The following is a 14,461-nucleotide window of genomic DNA, read 5'->3' as shown; positions in this document are numbered from 1 at the left end:
CTTAACCATGATCTGTAGCCAATGTTTGTCCTGTGGTTACACGTTGTGGTTAAGGAGGAGACACATTAACCAGGATCCTGGGTGTGGACAAAATACTAAGGCCAGACATTTGTTTAGCTGCTGTTCTACATTAATACTAAAAACCCAGGGAGCAGTTGCGTCCTCCTGTTTAGGAGCTAGTGCATTCACACTAAGTATGCTTGTATGGAAGTTTTTTTAAAAAAATGAGTGAAAGTTGTTTGACTTGGAAGTGTCATCCGCCTTAAAAAGCACATGCTGTTGTAATGGTAGGATCAGGCTTTTCCTTACCACTATACTAAAATGCCACCCTTAGAGCTGTGATTTTGGCAGGCAGGATTGCTGAACGGGATTCTTCACGGTGTAGAATTGGTAGTCTCCAAATGCCATCAGGCATGCCTACTAATACTACTCCAACATGCATTGAGGGGGTGTGGGTTCACTTTTGTTTAGAATAGTATATAAGTAACTAAGGACTTAATGACCATCAATCTGCCATGGTGGTTTCATTTGTGTGTTGAGTACTCTGTAGTATAACAGCAGCAAAGTTTGGCTTTGCATTTACGTCTTTGCTAAATTGCCCAAGTCTTAAAGCTAATAACTGTTAAGTTTCCCTGAATAGGGTTGAAGCTCTATACTTAGGTATGATGCACTCTCATTATACAGTATGGCGCTATAAATGTCAGCAGCACAGGTGTGTTGTCTTCTATTTGTTCTCCCAGTTCCCTTGCAACATGAGCTTTGTAGTGTGCACTTCAAAATATCCTGCTTTTGGTGGCCCCATGGAGAACAGATTTTCAGAGCCTTCATCCTCTTCCAATGCATAGCATATATTTCTAATGATTAGGTATGTGCACAGGGTATTAATGAATGGAAGCTGAGAAAATTATTAATGCGTTTGTTGTTGGCAGTTGAACGGCCAAAATTGGAAGCTGTTAGTTGAATTTTTTACATGATTATTACTACATTTAGCGACAAAACAACTGGTGCACTGCTAAGTGTCTAGATTGTCTTCTTCGTGACATTCTGGTCTCATTCCAGTGCAAGATTAACTCCCTTCTAGCAGAAGGGCCAGGCCTCTTTCCAAAAGTCTGGTCCTTTCGAAGGCTGGGAACAATACTATCTTCTAACAAGATACATTTTCATCAGTTTGAGAGGGTAAGGACCAGTTCTATGAATGGGAGCATGGATCGCTAAGAACATACCAGACAAATAAATGGCTTGCTTATATGGGTTTGGACAGATAGCAAATCTCCAGACTTCCACGTAACTTTACAGAAAGCATATGCAGCTAGATACAGTGCTCATCCCACTACTAAAATTTTACAGTAATAGTCTAAAATCAAAGTTGGAGTTAACTTTTATTCAGGAGATTATCCTAAGAAAGTTATTTTGTGTGTATAGCTCTAGGAATGCTCATATGGTCAGATTTCAATGCCTTCATTCAAGCCCCTTCTCAGGCTGCACTTTCAAATATGCTTACTAAGAAGTAAGCCCCATTGACCTATTTACTAATAAATATGCATATTTATACTAATAGGAGGAGGGAGAGAGTAATCCTGTACATGCTTACTCAGAAGTAAATTATTTTGAGTTCATTAACTCAGGTAAATAAGTATAGGATTGCAGCCTTACAATAAACATTTTGAAAGTAAGCTTTGAATTTGTTTCATTGTGCTTCCCTAGAATTTCCTCCAACATTTCAGTTTAACCACACACATTTCTCTATTGAAAAAACCTTTCAGCTATTTATACAGTATGTAAAATTAACATTTCTTAGATTTGTTCGATAAATATAAATAAAATTAAATTAACTCTTCAACTGAGTGCTGATTCCAAAAAGCTGCATCACTGCAAGTATCTGTTTATTCAAGCTTTTTTTTACCTGTTCAAGGACAACCCTGCTAGGTAAAAGGATGATGTTTGTATGTGTGTTCACATGTCAGTACTTTCTTCCTATTTTGAGTGCGTGGCTTTCAATATGAGAATGGGCAGCTGCAAATCTTTGGCATTAGTGTTTTTATCCCTTGATGTATGCATGTTTAGATAGGGCAAGTTTCTCTTGTATATACTGGACCTGTGTGGCTTGAGTGGGACATTAGTCCTAAATTCTGCCTTAAAAGGATTGGGCCTTAGTTAGATGGTTGGTCACTGATACTGATCTCATCTGGGGGCTCCACCACTGTAATGCTGGGCAGCTCTTTTCTCAGATTCTCAGCGTTTGTGTTCTTATGGGGGACTTTGAGGTGGGAGCCAGGGGAGGAGGTTTCACTAAGTCTGGTCCCTTCATCTTCCATGTCTTCTTCGTCAATGCGACCAACTGCTTCAGGATCTTCCCTGCGATAGAAGCTGGGGCTGGAAGAGGGGAAAGTGCCCTCAGTCCTTAGGCGCAGTAGCTGGGGATGCTGCATCCGACTGCCCTTGCCAAAATTTTTGAGGCTGACTGCAGGAGAGGCAGCTGCAGTGAGGAAGCGGTTGAGCAGGGGAGTCTGAATGCGGCTCATGCTGGGTGATGCTTCCACCTGCTGGCTCTGCTCTGGGTCATCACTCATCCTGCAGAAGGGGAACAGACTGGGTGAAGTAAACACACCTGATTGAAGCACTGAAATTAGCCCATACCATCAGAATGGTCAGATTTCCTACTATGAAATTCAAAGGAAAATGATGCAACAGTGGGGTGGATGCATTCATACAATCTTACCAAACGATCTGATATTGTTGTAGGTTCTTTTATCTCTAAAAAGTGGTTGGGCCTGTTAGCTAACCAGGATTTGGATTAGGCCACTTTGCCATTTTTGGATGTGGCCCTGTGTTGCTCACAGTATGCATCCTGTGTTCATTATGCATTGTGTAAATATTCCCTCTTAACACTGGATTCAGGGCTAATTGTAAAAGCTCTATAAGTAAAGGCTGAGATGGTAAAATGCAATCCAGGAAAATGGTCCCCTCCCTTATATCTGATGGAAGAGATTGTATCTGGCAAAGTTGCCAGGCTCAGGTTGTCAGCCTTTTGCCATGGCAACATAGCTGAACTTACCGCATGTCAAAGGTAGAACCCATGAAGGAAGGTTTCAAGGTCTCTGCCACTGTGGCCATTGTGTACGGGGGCTGAGCTGTAGATTCATTCCAGTATTTGTCTTTTCCAGTTGGTGGTAAGTTCTGATACATGTCATCCACTGAAAGCAAAGACACCTGAGCAGACAAAGGAATATTTCTCATCAAAGACCTGCATAAGACTTGTAATTGCTTTAATTACAATTGTGCTTTAATTACAGTTGTGCTTTAACACAAGGTTCTCAATAGGAAAAAGTCTCAAAAGAACACCAGCAATATAAGAGGCGGCTAAATAAAAATGCTTCTGTCTCAGATCGACAGTTGCACCCTTTATATTACTAAGATTGATTACATTTATTCATTGCTTTGTACAAAAAGGCTCAAAGTGACTTGCAGATCTGTAAAACAAAAATCATTTAATAACCAGGGGAAAAAGATCCAATTAACAAGATCTTAGAATGCTCCTCATGATACTACAAAAAGGACAAATTGCCTCACTCTAAGTGCCACTTTTTCTGTGTGTTGCTAGAGATTTGAAGTAAGCAATTGGTTGTCCCAATAAAAGGTGAACTGGGTTATGTCCAAGCCTACAAGGGGATTGTGTGTACTATCAAAGAAAGTATCCTGTCAAAACTGTGGGAAGGGGAGCATTAATAGACAAACTGAATATTCAGGGCGCTATATTCAGCATGCGGGTAAAGACAATTGATTCTTTGATATATGGTCTATTCTGCATCCATTGCTTTGCATAAAAAGTTTAGAGAAAGTTAAAGGTTCAGACTGTGGAGAGCAGAAATGGGAAAGAAGGTATACACAGAGGTATAGTGTATAGTATAGATGACAAATAGCTTACCAGATTTTTCAGGCCAGCATGGCAGTCATTAAGCATTATATGAAAAAATACCCAAACACCCAGGATGCCAAGTTGTATGCTGGATATACCTGTGTGAAGTGTGACTAGGCCTTTGTTTTAAGACTCACTTGAAGGTTCCTGTCTATCAATTTGTTAGTTTCAAAGTCATCGTCATCCTCTCCGAAGGGATTAATTATCTGCTCTGCCACCTATAGGAAAAGAAAGGTGTAGCATATGAATATTCCATATTTGAATGTGGGAGGGAACTGAGTGGCATTAGGGCTATCCTTTTTTGTAAATTTTAGCAGGCAGCCCTTCTAAGCACAGTCTCATCTAGCTTGTCTTCACTGCCAATGGCATTCTCTGGAAAACAGAGACAAACATTGCAAAGCATTCTGCTTTGATGTGATTAAAAAGTATTAAAGAGGTAGCTGAGCTGCTGTGTTGCATATACTAATACGCTTGCTAGTTCTTTGGGTGCTGGTTCCTATCCAAAATGACAGTGTGCGCACACACACAAAACAGTGCTTGCAATCCAGAACAGTGAAGCTGCTGTATTTTAGCCATGTTCATGCCTGAACACACAAATGTTCAAACTGCGAATGGGGTGGGTGGCGTGTTGCACATGCAACCCTTTAGCATCCCCATGTGCATGAAACCTCCCTCATTGAGATTTACTGGGGTCCTTGATCTTACGGAGGATTCTAGTCCAGTGGGCACAAGAAGTCCTCTGCAGACCTTACCCACTCATCAGAAAGGCTGGGGACTGAGCAGCCGCAATCAGAACAGTTTACTTCTTCAGGTGAGCATCTGACTTGCACCTTCTGTTGCAAGTCTTTGCTCCCTTTATTTCCAGCATTTAGGCTGTGAGTGTTGTTTGTGTAGGCAAATCATCACCACCCTGCTACAAGGAGAGGTAACAGCAGGCTGGGGGAACCTTACAGTGTGCAAAGGTTTAAAAGACCTTCAGGATAAGGGACCATAAGGGGAGGAACCACAATAAACCAGTCCAACGAGGATTGCACATGCTCAGTCAGGATGCTGACTCAATGGCAGGGAGAGTGGAATTGAGGCTGGAATGGAAGAACGTAAAATCCAGAAGGGACAGAATCTGCAGATGGGGACAGCCTCTTGCGCCCCTGAATCTTCTCATCTGGTTCAAACAGTGCATGATGCTCACACCAACTCTGTCTCAGCACCCCATATCTTATACAGTGGTACCTTGGGTTACATATGCTTCAGGTTACATACGCTTCAGGTTACAGATTTCGCTAACCCAGAAATATTACCTCGGGTTAAGAACTTTGCTTCAGGATGAGAACAGAAATCGTGCTCAGGCAGCGCAGCAGCAGCAGGAGGCCCCATTAGCTAAAGTGGTGCTTCAGGTTAAGAACAGTTTCAGGTTAAGAACGGACCTCCGGAACGAATTAAGTTCTTAACCTGAGGTACCACTGTAATTTGAAGACTGAAGATCAAGTCAAATGAAGCCATCTGCATGGAAAATGGGAGCCAACATCCTCACCTTCAGCCAACCAGCATAGAAGAAGAACTGTAGAAGAGTGGGTAAGGGAACATACAGATCTAGGTCCTCATCTTTTTTTGTCATTGTTTTGTTTTGACTTGGGTCCACAGGTTGTAGGAACTGACGCCCAATCACACACAAAGCAAAGAAGGAATAGACAGCGATGGTGACTACCTGTGGAGAAGCGGCTGTTAAACATTTGCCAGGGTTTCAAGAGAGCATCATGGAACTATGCTTTTCATTGCAGAAACCAAAACATTCTCCTGCAGTACAGGAGGTCTGCACATTATGCCCTAGCATGTCCTGCGCACCCTACCAATTCAAAAACAATTAAACTGGCACTTTCACAAACTGATCTATTTCCTAGCTTGTTATTTGATGTTCGTTGGGAAACAGCTGACTATTTTGGAGCTGGAAACTTGTTCCTTTCCTCTGCAATAAAAAAATGAGACGTTAAGTAAAACTAAGTAGAATTGTGCTGTGGAGATGCACCAAGAGAGACAGATTTAGAAAATGTATGGGAAAAGTAACCTTTAGTCTACTCGTAGGAACAAAACTGCTACTGAGAGATGAGCATTGAGACGTGCAAGAGTATCCAGAAGATGTGGAGTGCTCCTTGCTCACCTGTGTGTACACCAAAGGGATGCTTATCCAGTCATAGTGGAAAAGCATGCTGCATTTGGAGCGGTAGAGGTTCAGTTCCTGGACAGAGAAAGACAGGTGGTTATTTCATGTTTGCATAGCTGGTAAAGCAATTCCACTGCAATACGTACATCTATGAGCAATCTGAGCGCCACGTCATCCCGGATCCTTCCTTCCCGTCTGGCTTGGGCTGCTAGATTAGTGAACCACACACAAGGGATCCAATACTTGTTGAAGTCTGAGTGGTGACTCTCAAACTTCTTGCGCTCATCTTGTGTCATGAAACCTGCAAGAGAGAAATGGGAAGTTGGAGCACTGCCTCTCCATCTGCTCCTTGATACTGGGAAGAGCTTCAGGGGCCACCAGTCAGTGACACTGGGTCCTAATACGTTCTGGTGGAATAATCTCTTGATCCCTGTGGCACCTTAGAAAGACTAATAAAAGTAGACTCCCAGACCATCCTGTTCATTTCCCCAAGTTAAACTCACCAGCTTCAACTAAGTGGTCCATAGTGGGGAATCTCTTAAGGACTCTAGCACTGACCGAGCGCAGGATGAGCACAGAGGAGAGGTTGGCGTAACGGATGAGAGTGCGGCGCAAGATGCGGCCCTTGTCATCCTTCCCATGCACATTGCTGGAAATGACGCACATGAGCTGGTCTGGCAGAGGGATGCTGGTATACTGCGCCCACCAGCGGTTCACAATCAGAGTGACATAGAAACCTGCCAGGAAAGAGAGGTGGAAGAGGCATTAGCAGGGATGAGGGATGAGGACTTGGAAACAGTGAGAGAGCACGAGGCAAGGTCATCAGGCATAATGAACTGCTGCCATTTTAGCATGTTGGCACTGAGAGCAGAAACATTCTACCCATTTGAGCTCTAGGAGTTGGTTAACTTGTCAAATAATTTTGTTAAGGAATTGTTAAAGAAGTTATCTGTATGACACAAGACAAAATTTCACTCCCCTTTTTGTTGGTTGGTCATCTTTACAAAAGAAGCAAAAACATTTATGAAAGCTACAAAACTAAAGATTTATGAAGTTGTCAAATTATTTTTTACATTTAGAATTTGGTAATGAAAAGTTTCAGTATACTGTGTACCTCATAGCTTGCTATTTCTTGTTAGGCAAATAAAATTCTTTAATACTTAATGCAGAAGTCTGCAATCACAATTTAGAGGCAGTCTGTTTACAAAAATCCTTCAAAGAGTCCACACATGTTAATGGTGGGAACCATTTCTCTAGGAAATTGCCAGGGTGCTTAGGATTTGTCATAATCTTCAATTGAGTACTGATCTGATCTGCTGAAATTTCACTCTTTTTAAAAGAGTTAACACTCTTGGAAAGAAATAAGAGCATTTTTCAGGCTGTGGCTGAGTCAAAAACTAAACAGCAGACATACAAAACAGGGAAGTGCAAAGAGTCATATTTATCAATATTCAGAGATTCTGGCAGACATGGAAGCAAAACCAACCCTTGCTCTTATCTATATTTGCACATATTAACAAAAGATCAACACATTCAAAACCACTGGGTTCCCCCCTGCCCTCCCATTTTCCCTTTTTGAAGCTTTCCTATGAGGGGAAAAAATGGTATGTTTCCCATCCAGACAAAGAACAAGAGGGTTCCTCTTCCCACCTCACCTGCATATTGCATGTACGGAAAGAGAGTCAACAACAGTACTGATGTGCCAGCAACCTCAACCATGCCTGAAGGCTAGCTTAGGAAGTGCAGGGCAGGCCCCGTGGTACACAGATCTCTGCCTTCCAACACTTCACCTGTGGTCCTTAGTCATCAGTATCTTCTGCCTGAGGCAGCTGCCCCATCTGCCTAATAGAAGGGTTGTCCCATCTTACCCTTCCCTTCCAATGCTTGCTATGGCATGATATAGGCTTCTTGGAAGCTCGAAAGAACACCTGGCCCACGTGGACAGTCATTGTTTACTCCTTCCAATGCCTTCCTTCTAGAAATAGCGAGTCAACAGGCTAGGGAGAACTGCAGTTTTACTTTAGTTGACCTTTTTACAGGAAAGTTTTGCAAAGGCAATGAAAATTCATAACGGAATCATTTTTAAGCAGATCAATTTAGGCTTGCATTTCTGATATAGACACTTCTAATGCAAAAACTAGGTCTGTTTACTCAGGAGAGTCAGGCATGTTCATTGTGCATTTTTGCAGCCCTAGCTGTACATCATTTAGACATAAACTCTCTCACCTGTCAAGCTGTCACTTCCTTTTCCATTTTAATTATCCACCTCCTACTTTTTAACTTCCCTTTTTTCGTTTTGTGACACCACTCACATTTCTTTTTTCGTGATGTGGTGTTTGCTGGATCAATCTCACTTTCACACACGCACACACACAAAAATCAGGGTCAGCCTCCGCAGTAATTCAGGGCAAGACTTTTAGAGTGGTCTATGGCAAGAGTCCTTCAGATCATCTGACTCCTCATTCACTCCTGGATGCATACCATGAGCTCTGCCACTGATTTGTGGTTCCTCCCAATGGGAAATAATTTGGGATTCTGTGCAATCGAAAGATTAAAGGGGCTTTTGCAAATGTATGCATCTGGCCTTAATTAAAGCAAGCAATCAAGAAACCATAGCAACAAGGCCTCCTATCAAGAGCAGGTACATAATCATACCTAGGACGAAGGACAGAGGGATGAGGTCAGTTGAGCGGTTGCAGTATTCAGCCACCTTTGCAAAGAGACGTTTCTGATCCACATTCAGAAGGTGCCTACAGGAGATGGGGAAGAATAACAGGCTTGAACTCTCTCATGATATAAACATTCTTCTTCAATTAAACAGGAGCCAGGGCTCTTCTCTGTCCCTGCCAAAGCAATCCCTCTGCTTGGTTAAGTACCAAAATAAATGTCACTATGGCAAACAATAGGATTCTTTCAAGGATACAAGGAATATTAAAACAACAACAACAACAACACAACACTAATACCACCTCCAACAGATTTCACTAGCAGGTCCCAGGGCTGGTTACAACTATTTAAAATTCTGTATTAAAAACAGCTAAAACAAATTGCAGTCACAGGAATAGTCCCAAAAATACACAGCACTGATATCAAAGGCCAGGGTACAGAGATGTATCTTCAGCATTTGCTAAGAGCTATATAAAGAACGTGCCAGACACACCTCTGTGGGGTGGGACCTCCACAACTTAGGGGCTGCTACAGATAATGCCTTCTTGGGAAGGTGGTACCCTTCAAACCCTCAAAGCCCTACCAAGAGGACTCTGCTGATTTAAACACTCCATCAATTCTGACATTGGTGGTCTTTCAGATATTTGGGGCTTAAGTCATTTATGGGTTGCAGGGCATGAGCCTCTAGGCATAAATGCGGCAGTCTCTGTAGTCTAAGCTCTACCCTTCTCAGCAGAATCCAACAATACCCCACTCACCCATCCTGGCCTACTAATAATGTTCAGGGGAAACAAATTCTCCTGAATGTTAGAACAATTTGATTTATTTACTAGAATGATTACTATTACTATTATTTTATTTATATGTCTCCCATATGACTGGGCTGGCCCAGTCTGGGTGGCTCCCAACAAAATATTAAAAACACAATATTTAAAACACATGAGGACAACCCATAGCCCTTTGCAGGCCATCTGTGCAGCCCACTGCAGGTATTCAGTCTGCCTCCCATAGCCAAATTTGCCCCTTGAGCACTGCCAAATTTTGCTTCAGGGGTGGCAGGGGGGTGGGGAGCACCATGTATTTGGTCTCCTTGCAGCCCATTTGGTGGTCTGGAAAGAGCATGATTGTGATGGGAAGAAAGCCTGGAGAGCCATCCCCATGTAAATGACCTGGTGGGCTGCGTGGAATGCAATTGTAATGGAGAGAAAGGCCCAGCAAGAAAGTCACCCCTGGAAGCCTTCCTTCCCACTAAACAGTGTAATTCTGAGGTTGGTTTAAAGTGGGGCAAGCAGATTGGTAAGGAAGATCTGAAAGTTGAGAGCAAAAGTACCACAACATTGAACGCTCCTAAAAAAAGAACAGCAATTTTACGTTCTTCAACCATTTCAGACGTCTTTAACTATGTCCCCCTGGAGAGGTTTCATTCCATTAAACAGGATATTGCCAACTTACCGGTAGATGACACTTAGTGTTCCGTAAAGCAAGACGAAGACAATGAACTCCTTGTAGAGCAGCTTGTAGATGCTCCCTTTCCAACGAAAAAGTAGCTTGGAGAAGCCCCCAAAGCGAGCATTGGCCACTTTCAAGGTGTAGGAGACTGTCATGGCTGCCTTGTCTGTGCCTCATGCAGGCAGCAGCTGAGACACAGAGAGAAATAACACCCAGGGAGGAAAATATCACTTCTCTTTTCTCTTCTGCCACCTTGATTATGGGAAGCTAAGTGCAGGGCTGGACCTACCAGGAGCTGAACTGAGCCACAGGGCTCAGGCAACAAATTGGGAGAGGCGGTGAATCGTGGGCCAAATCTCCCGCCCATAGAGCTGCCTGCGAATGATTGGTCAGCCAGCGGGTCACTGGAGCTACTGTACGATCTGTTCACCACTCTTCTTCCCTTCCGCCTTCACCTGCTCAACTGATCAACTGCTGAATTGATCACCCACCTGCTGCTAACAAAGTACCTGTAAGAGCACTCCAGGCATTATTCTGAGGGAAGGGTTGTCGCTCACCCATTCATCGTTGACAAAGTGGTGGCAGTGTGAGCAGCCTGGACCTCAGTCTGAGGAAGGGGTCTTCCCTCAGAGTGTGGCATTGTGGGACGGGCCATCCAGGTGGGTCCTAGTGCTGCTGTCACTTTTATACAGCAGCGGCAAGATGTCACTTGAAGACATCTAAGGTTTTGGGTGATTTTTTACATAGTAATTTGCCAAGATGGCCCTGCTTAAAAGTTGGTAGCCAGTACAAAGAATTAATCACATATCAGAAAGGCCATTTACTTCACCATAAGATCTTCTGCAGGAATGGTTTTGCACAGTGCTGTTTTTCTAGAAAAAGAGGTGGCTGGAACTCATCACGCCTGCCTCCTTTGTTTTCTGGCACCCACCTGAGAGGTGCAGAAACAGAGTTCCAGCAAGTTCTGGCTGAAAAAAGCCCTGGCTGTGCACAAGCTGTTTTGATAGTGTGTGCTTGCCTTATTCAAGGGACTTATTCAAGGGCCACTAATTGCACCCATTACTTACATCCAGATAATCTGACCTTTTTCTAGCCACAGATCTTTCCATTTTCACAATTACCCATCAGCTTGAGGGGCAACAGTTCTTTTCTGGTGATCCAAATAAATGGCAGTTCTCCATGGCCTAGCAGCAGAATTATACAGGAAAAGGAGTCCCACCGCATAACATGTTTTGCAATCTTTCCAAAGAGCGTTGGCATGTGTGCAACATGTGAGTGGCCCCTTCCTAGAGGAAATTTCCTTTTTTCTTTTTTCTTTCCCATAATAGCTTATGTTTTATGCCATGTACTTTGATATTTTTTGTAGTTTTTTTTAGCTTTTTCCATTATTATTATTAAGGATTTTTCTTTTGTAATTTTGGTTGTTTATATTTATCTGTATTTGTTTAAAGCGCAATAAAAGTCTATATAAAAAGAATAGAATAGACATAATAGTTCTTGTGGCATAAGAACTAAACAAAATCAAGGACCTGTATTTTTACTGTGATAGGAACATAATTAGAGTCCTGCAGGATCAGGCAAATGGCCCATCTAGTCCACTATTCTGTTTCCCAAACATGCTCATGGGAGGCCCAGAAGCAAGACATGAGAGCAACAGTCCTCTCTCAGGGTTGTTCCCCAGCAACAGGTATGCATAGGCAAGGGGGGGGGGGTGTCAGATCCTGGAGGTGACATGTACCCAATAAAAAAGTATACAGCCAATAAAGGTGTCAATAAAACACTACTGAACTGAGTGCTTCCCATGTGAGATTTCACTACAATTAAAAGAAATGAGGAGAAGAAAGCAGTAATTAGAGCCTCCTACATGAGACAAGCAATAGAGGCTTTTCAATGGTGGATATATATGCAATTTATCACTAATCCCCGACTCCTGTTCATTGGCAAGCAATAAAACAGGAAGGGTTTAATTAAAGGCACAAGAACAGTTAAAAGCCTCAGTCCTGCATTGCCTGTCCACACAGGTCAAGCTGGTGCTGCCATTGAATTTTATTACCAAAAGAAAATTGCAAGAAAACTGGCTATGGAAGAAACCATAGAGGACTACAGAGAAAACACTAGAACACAATGAGCTGAGATCATCCTCATCATATGGGTGTTCTATAAAAAGTGAGTGAACAGGTAATGGCAATCTCAAGGGGGCAGGAACTGCTAATGTGGTAGCAAAGAAAGCCTCAGCTTCTACACCGTTGACAGGGATTACAACTAACAGGGTTGCCATATTTCAAAAAGTGAAAACTGGACACAAAAACTGTTGAGCAAAATCTCCCAAAAACACTTTAAGCTATTTTGGGGGAAATTCACAAAAAAACAACACTTCTGATACGGCCTGCTAGTGGACATTTTGACCAATTTTCAAACTTTGCTCCTAGACACTATTTTGGACAGCCGAATCCCAGATATTTTCAGGAAATTCCGGACGTATGGCAGCCCTAATACTACTACTCATGTCTGGAGAGATACTGAGAAACAGTGGAGGTGAACCAGGGGGTGACCTAAGAAGGTAAATAGGAGGAGACGAGAGAGTAACTCGGATTTGGAGGTCCACAAAAACATAGCAGGCAGCATAAGATGACTTTCCATAGGCCGCAATCCTAGGCACACTTACAATGGAGTAAGTCCCATTGAAACCAAAGGGCCTTATTTTTGGGTAAACATGCTTGGACTTGCACTGTGAGTCTCAGAATTACAGGCAATCTTGAGCAAGACAGCTGCTGGGACACATGGAGAAATGAAAGACTGCTTGCATGGCCAGCCCAGCGCTGGAGCTGCTGCGTGTGAGAGAGAGCTCCTCTACCTTTGGCTTACTAAGTGGATATTCAGCAGGCGTGAGCAGCATTAGATAAAACTATTGCTGTCACTGTTAGGTTTCCACTGCCATTCAGTCAATAAAGGCACAGGAGCTTTGCTTAGGGCAGAGTGGAAGGGTGGAGTGGCAACCACAAAGTGACAATACCTCCCTGATGAAAAGAAGCTAGAACTTCTTACCTGTCCTGGGAGTTCAGTTGAGGCTGGTTATAACTGTCTCACTAATGCAGAGAAAGAAGAAAAGCTGTTACCCACTTCCTTTAAATATCTTACTCATGGTAAATAGACTAGACTGCTCAGAATGATTGATGGTGGGGCTGTTAGTAGCCCAAGAACAGGGAACTGTGTAAATGCCTATGTGATATTCATAGTTATAATTTACTTTTGTGAAAATTAAGCCATAGATGAAAATTCCATTCTAATTTATTTATTACAGTTACACCTCACCTTTTTTTCTAAAGAGCTTAAGGTAGTGTTCCCTTCTCTCTTCCCCCACTTTTATAGCAGGCCTGCCTCTAAATCAGACCAAGTTCAATGTGTTACTATTAGAACTTAGCAAGTTGGGACTAGTTTACTTGCGGGATCACCTTGCCCTATATATGCCCATTTGAGTGCTTTGCTCTGCAGAACTGGCACTGCTACATCTGCCATACAGTACTCATTCTCTAAGAAACCGATCTTTTAGTGTGGCGCTTTGGAACTCCCTTCCTATTGACACTTTCACTGCCCTCTTTCCAATGCCTCCTTAAAACATTTTTGTTTAGGCAAGCTTATGGAGACGTGTAGAAGTTACATGTGTTTTCATTGTTGTTTAGTTTTTGCTGCTTTAAAGTAGTTTTTGAATGTTTTTAAAGACCAGCTTTTAACTTTAATTTTTAATTATTATTATTTTGTAAACTCACTTGACGTTTTATGACAATCAAGCAGTATATGAATTATGTTAAATAAATAAGTAAATAAACGAAAACCTTAAAGACTACTGATGCTTCAAGACACCAGGTATGTCTGTAATGTATATCACATCAATACTACTCCAAGCCATGTGTGCTCTTGTCTGTACAGATCATGCAGTCATGTGCTGTGTTTATTCTGGTAAGGTTTCCACAATTCCAAACTGATGCAACCGTCATTGTGAGAAGCTGATCTCCGGGTGCAGCCTTAGGCACTCATCACACTTTACAGGATGAGCATGTGTCTATGTGCATAAAGAACATAGCCACATAAATAGGTGTGTATTGCCAGTGCATTGCTGTGATCTTAGCTTTTCTGGATCTCCATTAATGAGTGACCAGGGTTTCAGCCAAAGAATGTTAATGTTCCTTAATGTGTTCCTTATGATTTCAGGACTAAAGGCATTTTTGTTTTCTTGTGATATTTGGATGAAAAGATGGGGGGGGACCATAATA

At 42.5% G+C, this 14,461-nt stretch overlaps 1 protein-coding gene and 1 long non-coding RNA gene across 3 annotated transcripts; one reads left to right on the top strand and one right to left on the bottom strand.

Annotated features, from left to right (window-relative positions):
• Positions 1–1,629: 1,629 nt before the first annotated feature.
• BEST4 (bestrophin 4) lies at positions 1,630–13,288 on the bottom strand. 2 transcript variants are annotated; one of them, XM_081009449.1, is made up of 10 exons: positions 13,236–13,288; positions 10,194–10,378; positions 8,730–8,824; positions 6,578–6,811; positions 6,221–6,375; positions 6,072–6,149; positions 5,448–5,621; positions 4,054–4,134; positions 3,056–3,210; positions 1,630–2,571 (listed from the first exon to the last, which is right to left on the bottom strand). In XM_081009449.1, the coding sequence occupies exons 2-10, from the start codon at positions 10,343–10,345 to the stop codon at positions 2,151–2,153; spliced, it is 1,545 nt and encodes a 514-aa protein (XP_080865575.1). In that variant the 5' UTR covers positions 10,346–10,378; positions 13,236–13,288; the 3' UTR covers positions 1,630–2,150. The 2 variants fall into 2 exon arrangements, with proteins under 2 accessions (XP_080865575.1, XP_080865576.1); XM_081009450.1 differs by lacking the exon at positions 13,236–13,288 and having other exon boundaries at positions 10,194–10,868.
• On the top strand, positions 3,127–5,910 carry LOC308479156. Its single transcript, XR_013987513.1, has 2 exons — positions 3,127–3,257; positions 5,558–5,910. It is a non-coding gene; the product is annotated as an uncharacterized lncRNA (long non-coding RNA).
• Positions 13,289–14,461: the final 1,173 nt, after the last annotated feature.

This window comes from Podarcis pityusensis (assembly GCF_964106645.2).
Source record: "Podarcis pityusensis genome assembly, chromosome: 6".
Classification (NCBI taxonomy): domain Eukaryota; kingdom Metazoa; phylum Chordata; class Lepidosauria; order Squamata; family Lacertidae; genus Podarcis; species Podarcis pityusensis.
This window is presented reverse-complemented; position numbering and strand designations above follow the sequence as displayed.

Excerpts from the sequence above, each read along its gene's own strand:
- BEST4 (XM_081009449.1), bottom strand. The coding sequence starts at position 10,345 with ATGACAGTCTCCTACACCTTGAAAGTGGCCAATGCTCGCTTTGGGGGC. Across the intron at positions 8,825-10,193 it reads ACACTAAGTGTCATCTACCG|GCACCTTCTGAATGTGGATC; the intron begins GTAAGTTGGCAA and ends CATCTCCTGTAG. Across the intron at positions 2,572-3,055 it reads GGTTCTACCTTTGACATGCG|GATGAGTGATGACCCAGAGC; the intron begins GTAAGTTCAGCT and ends CCCCTTCTGCAG.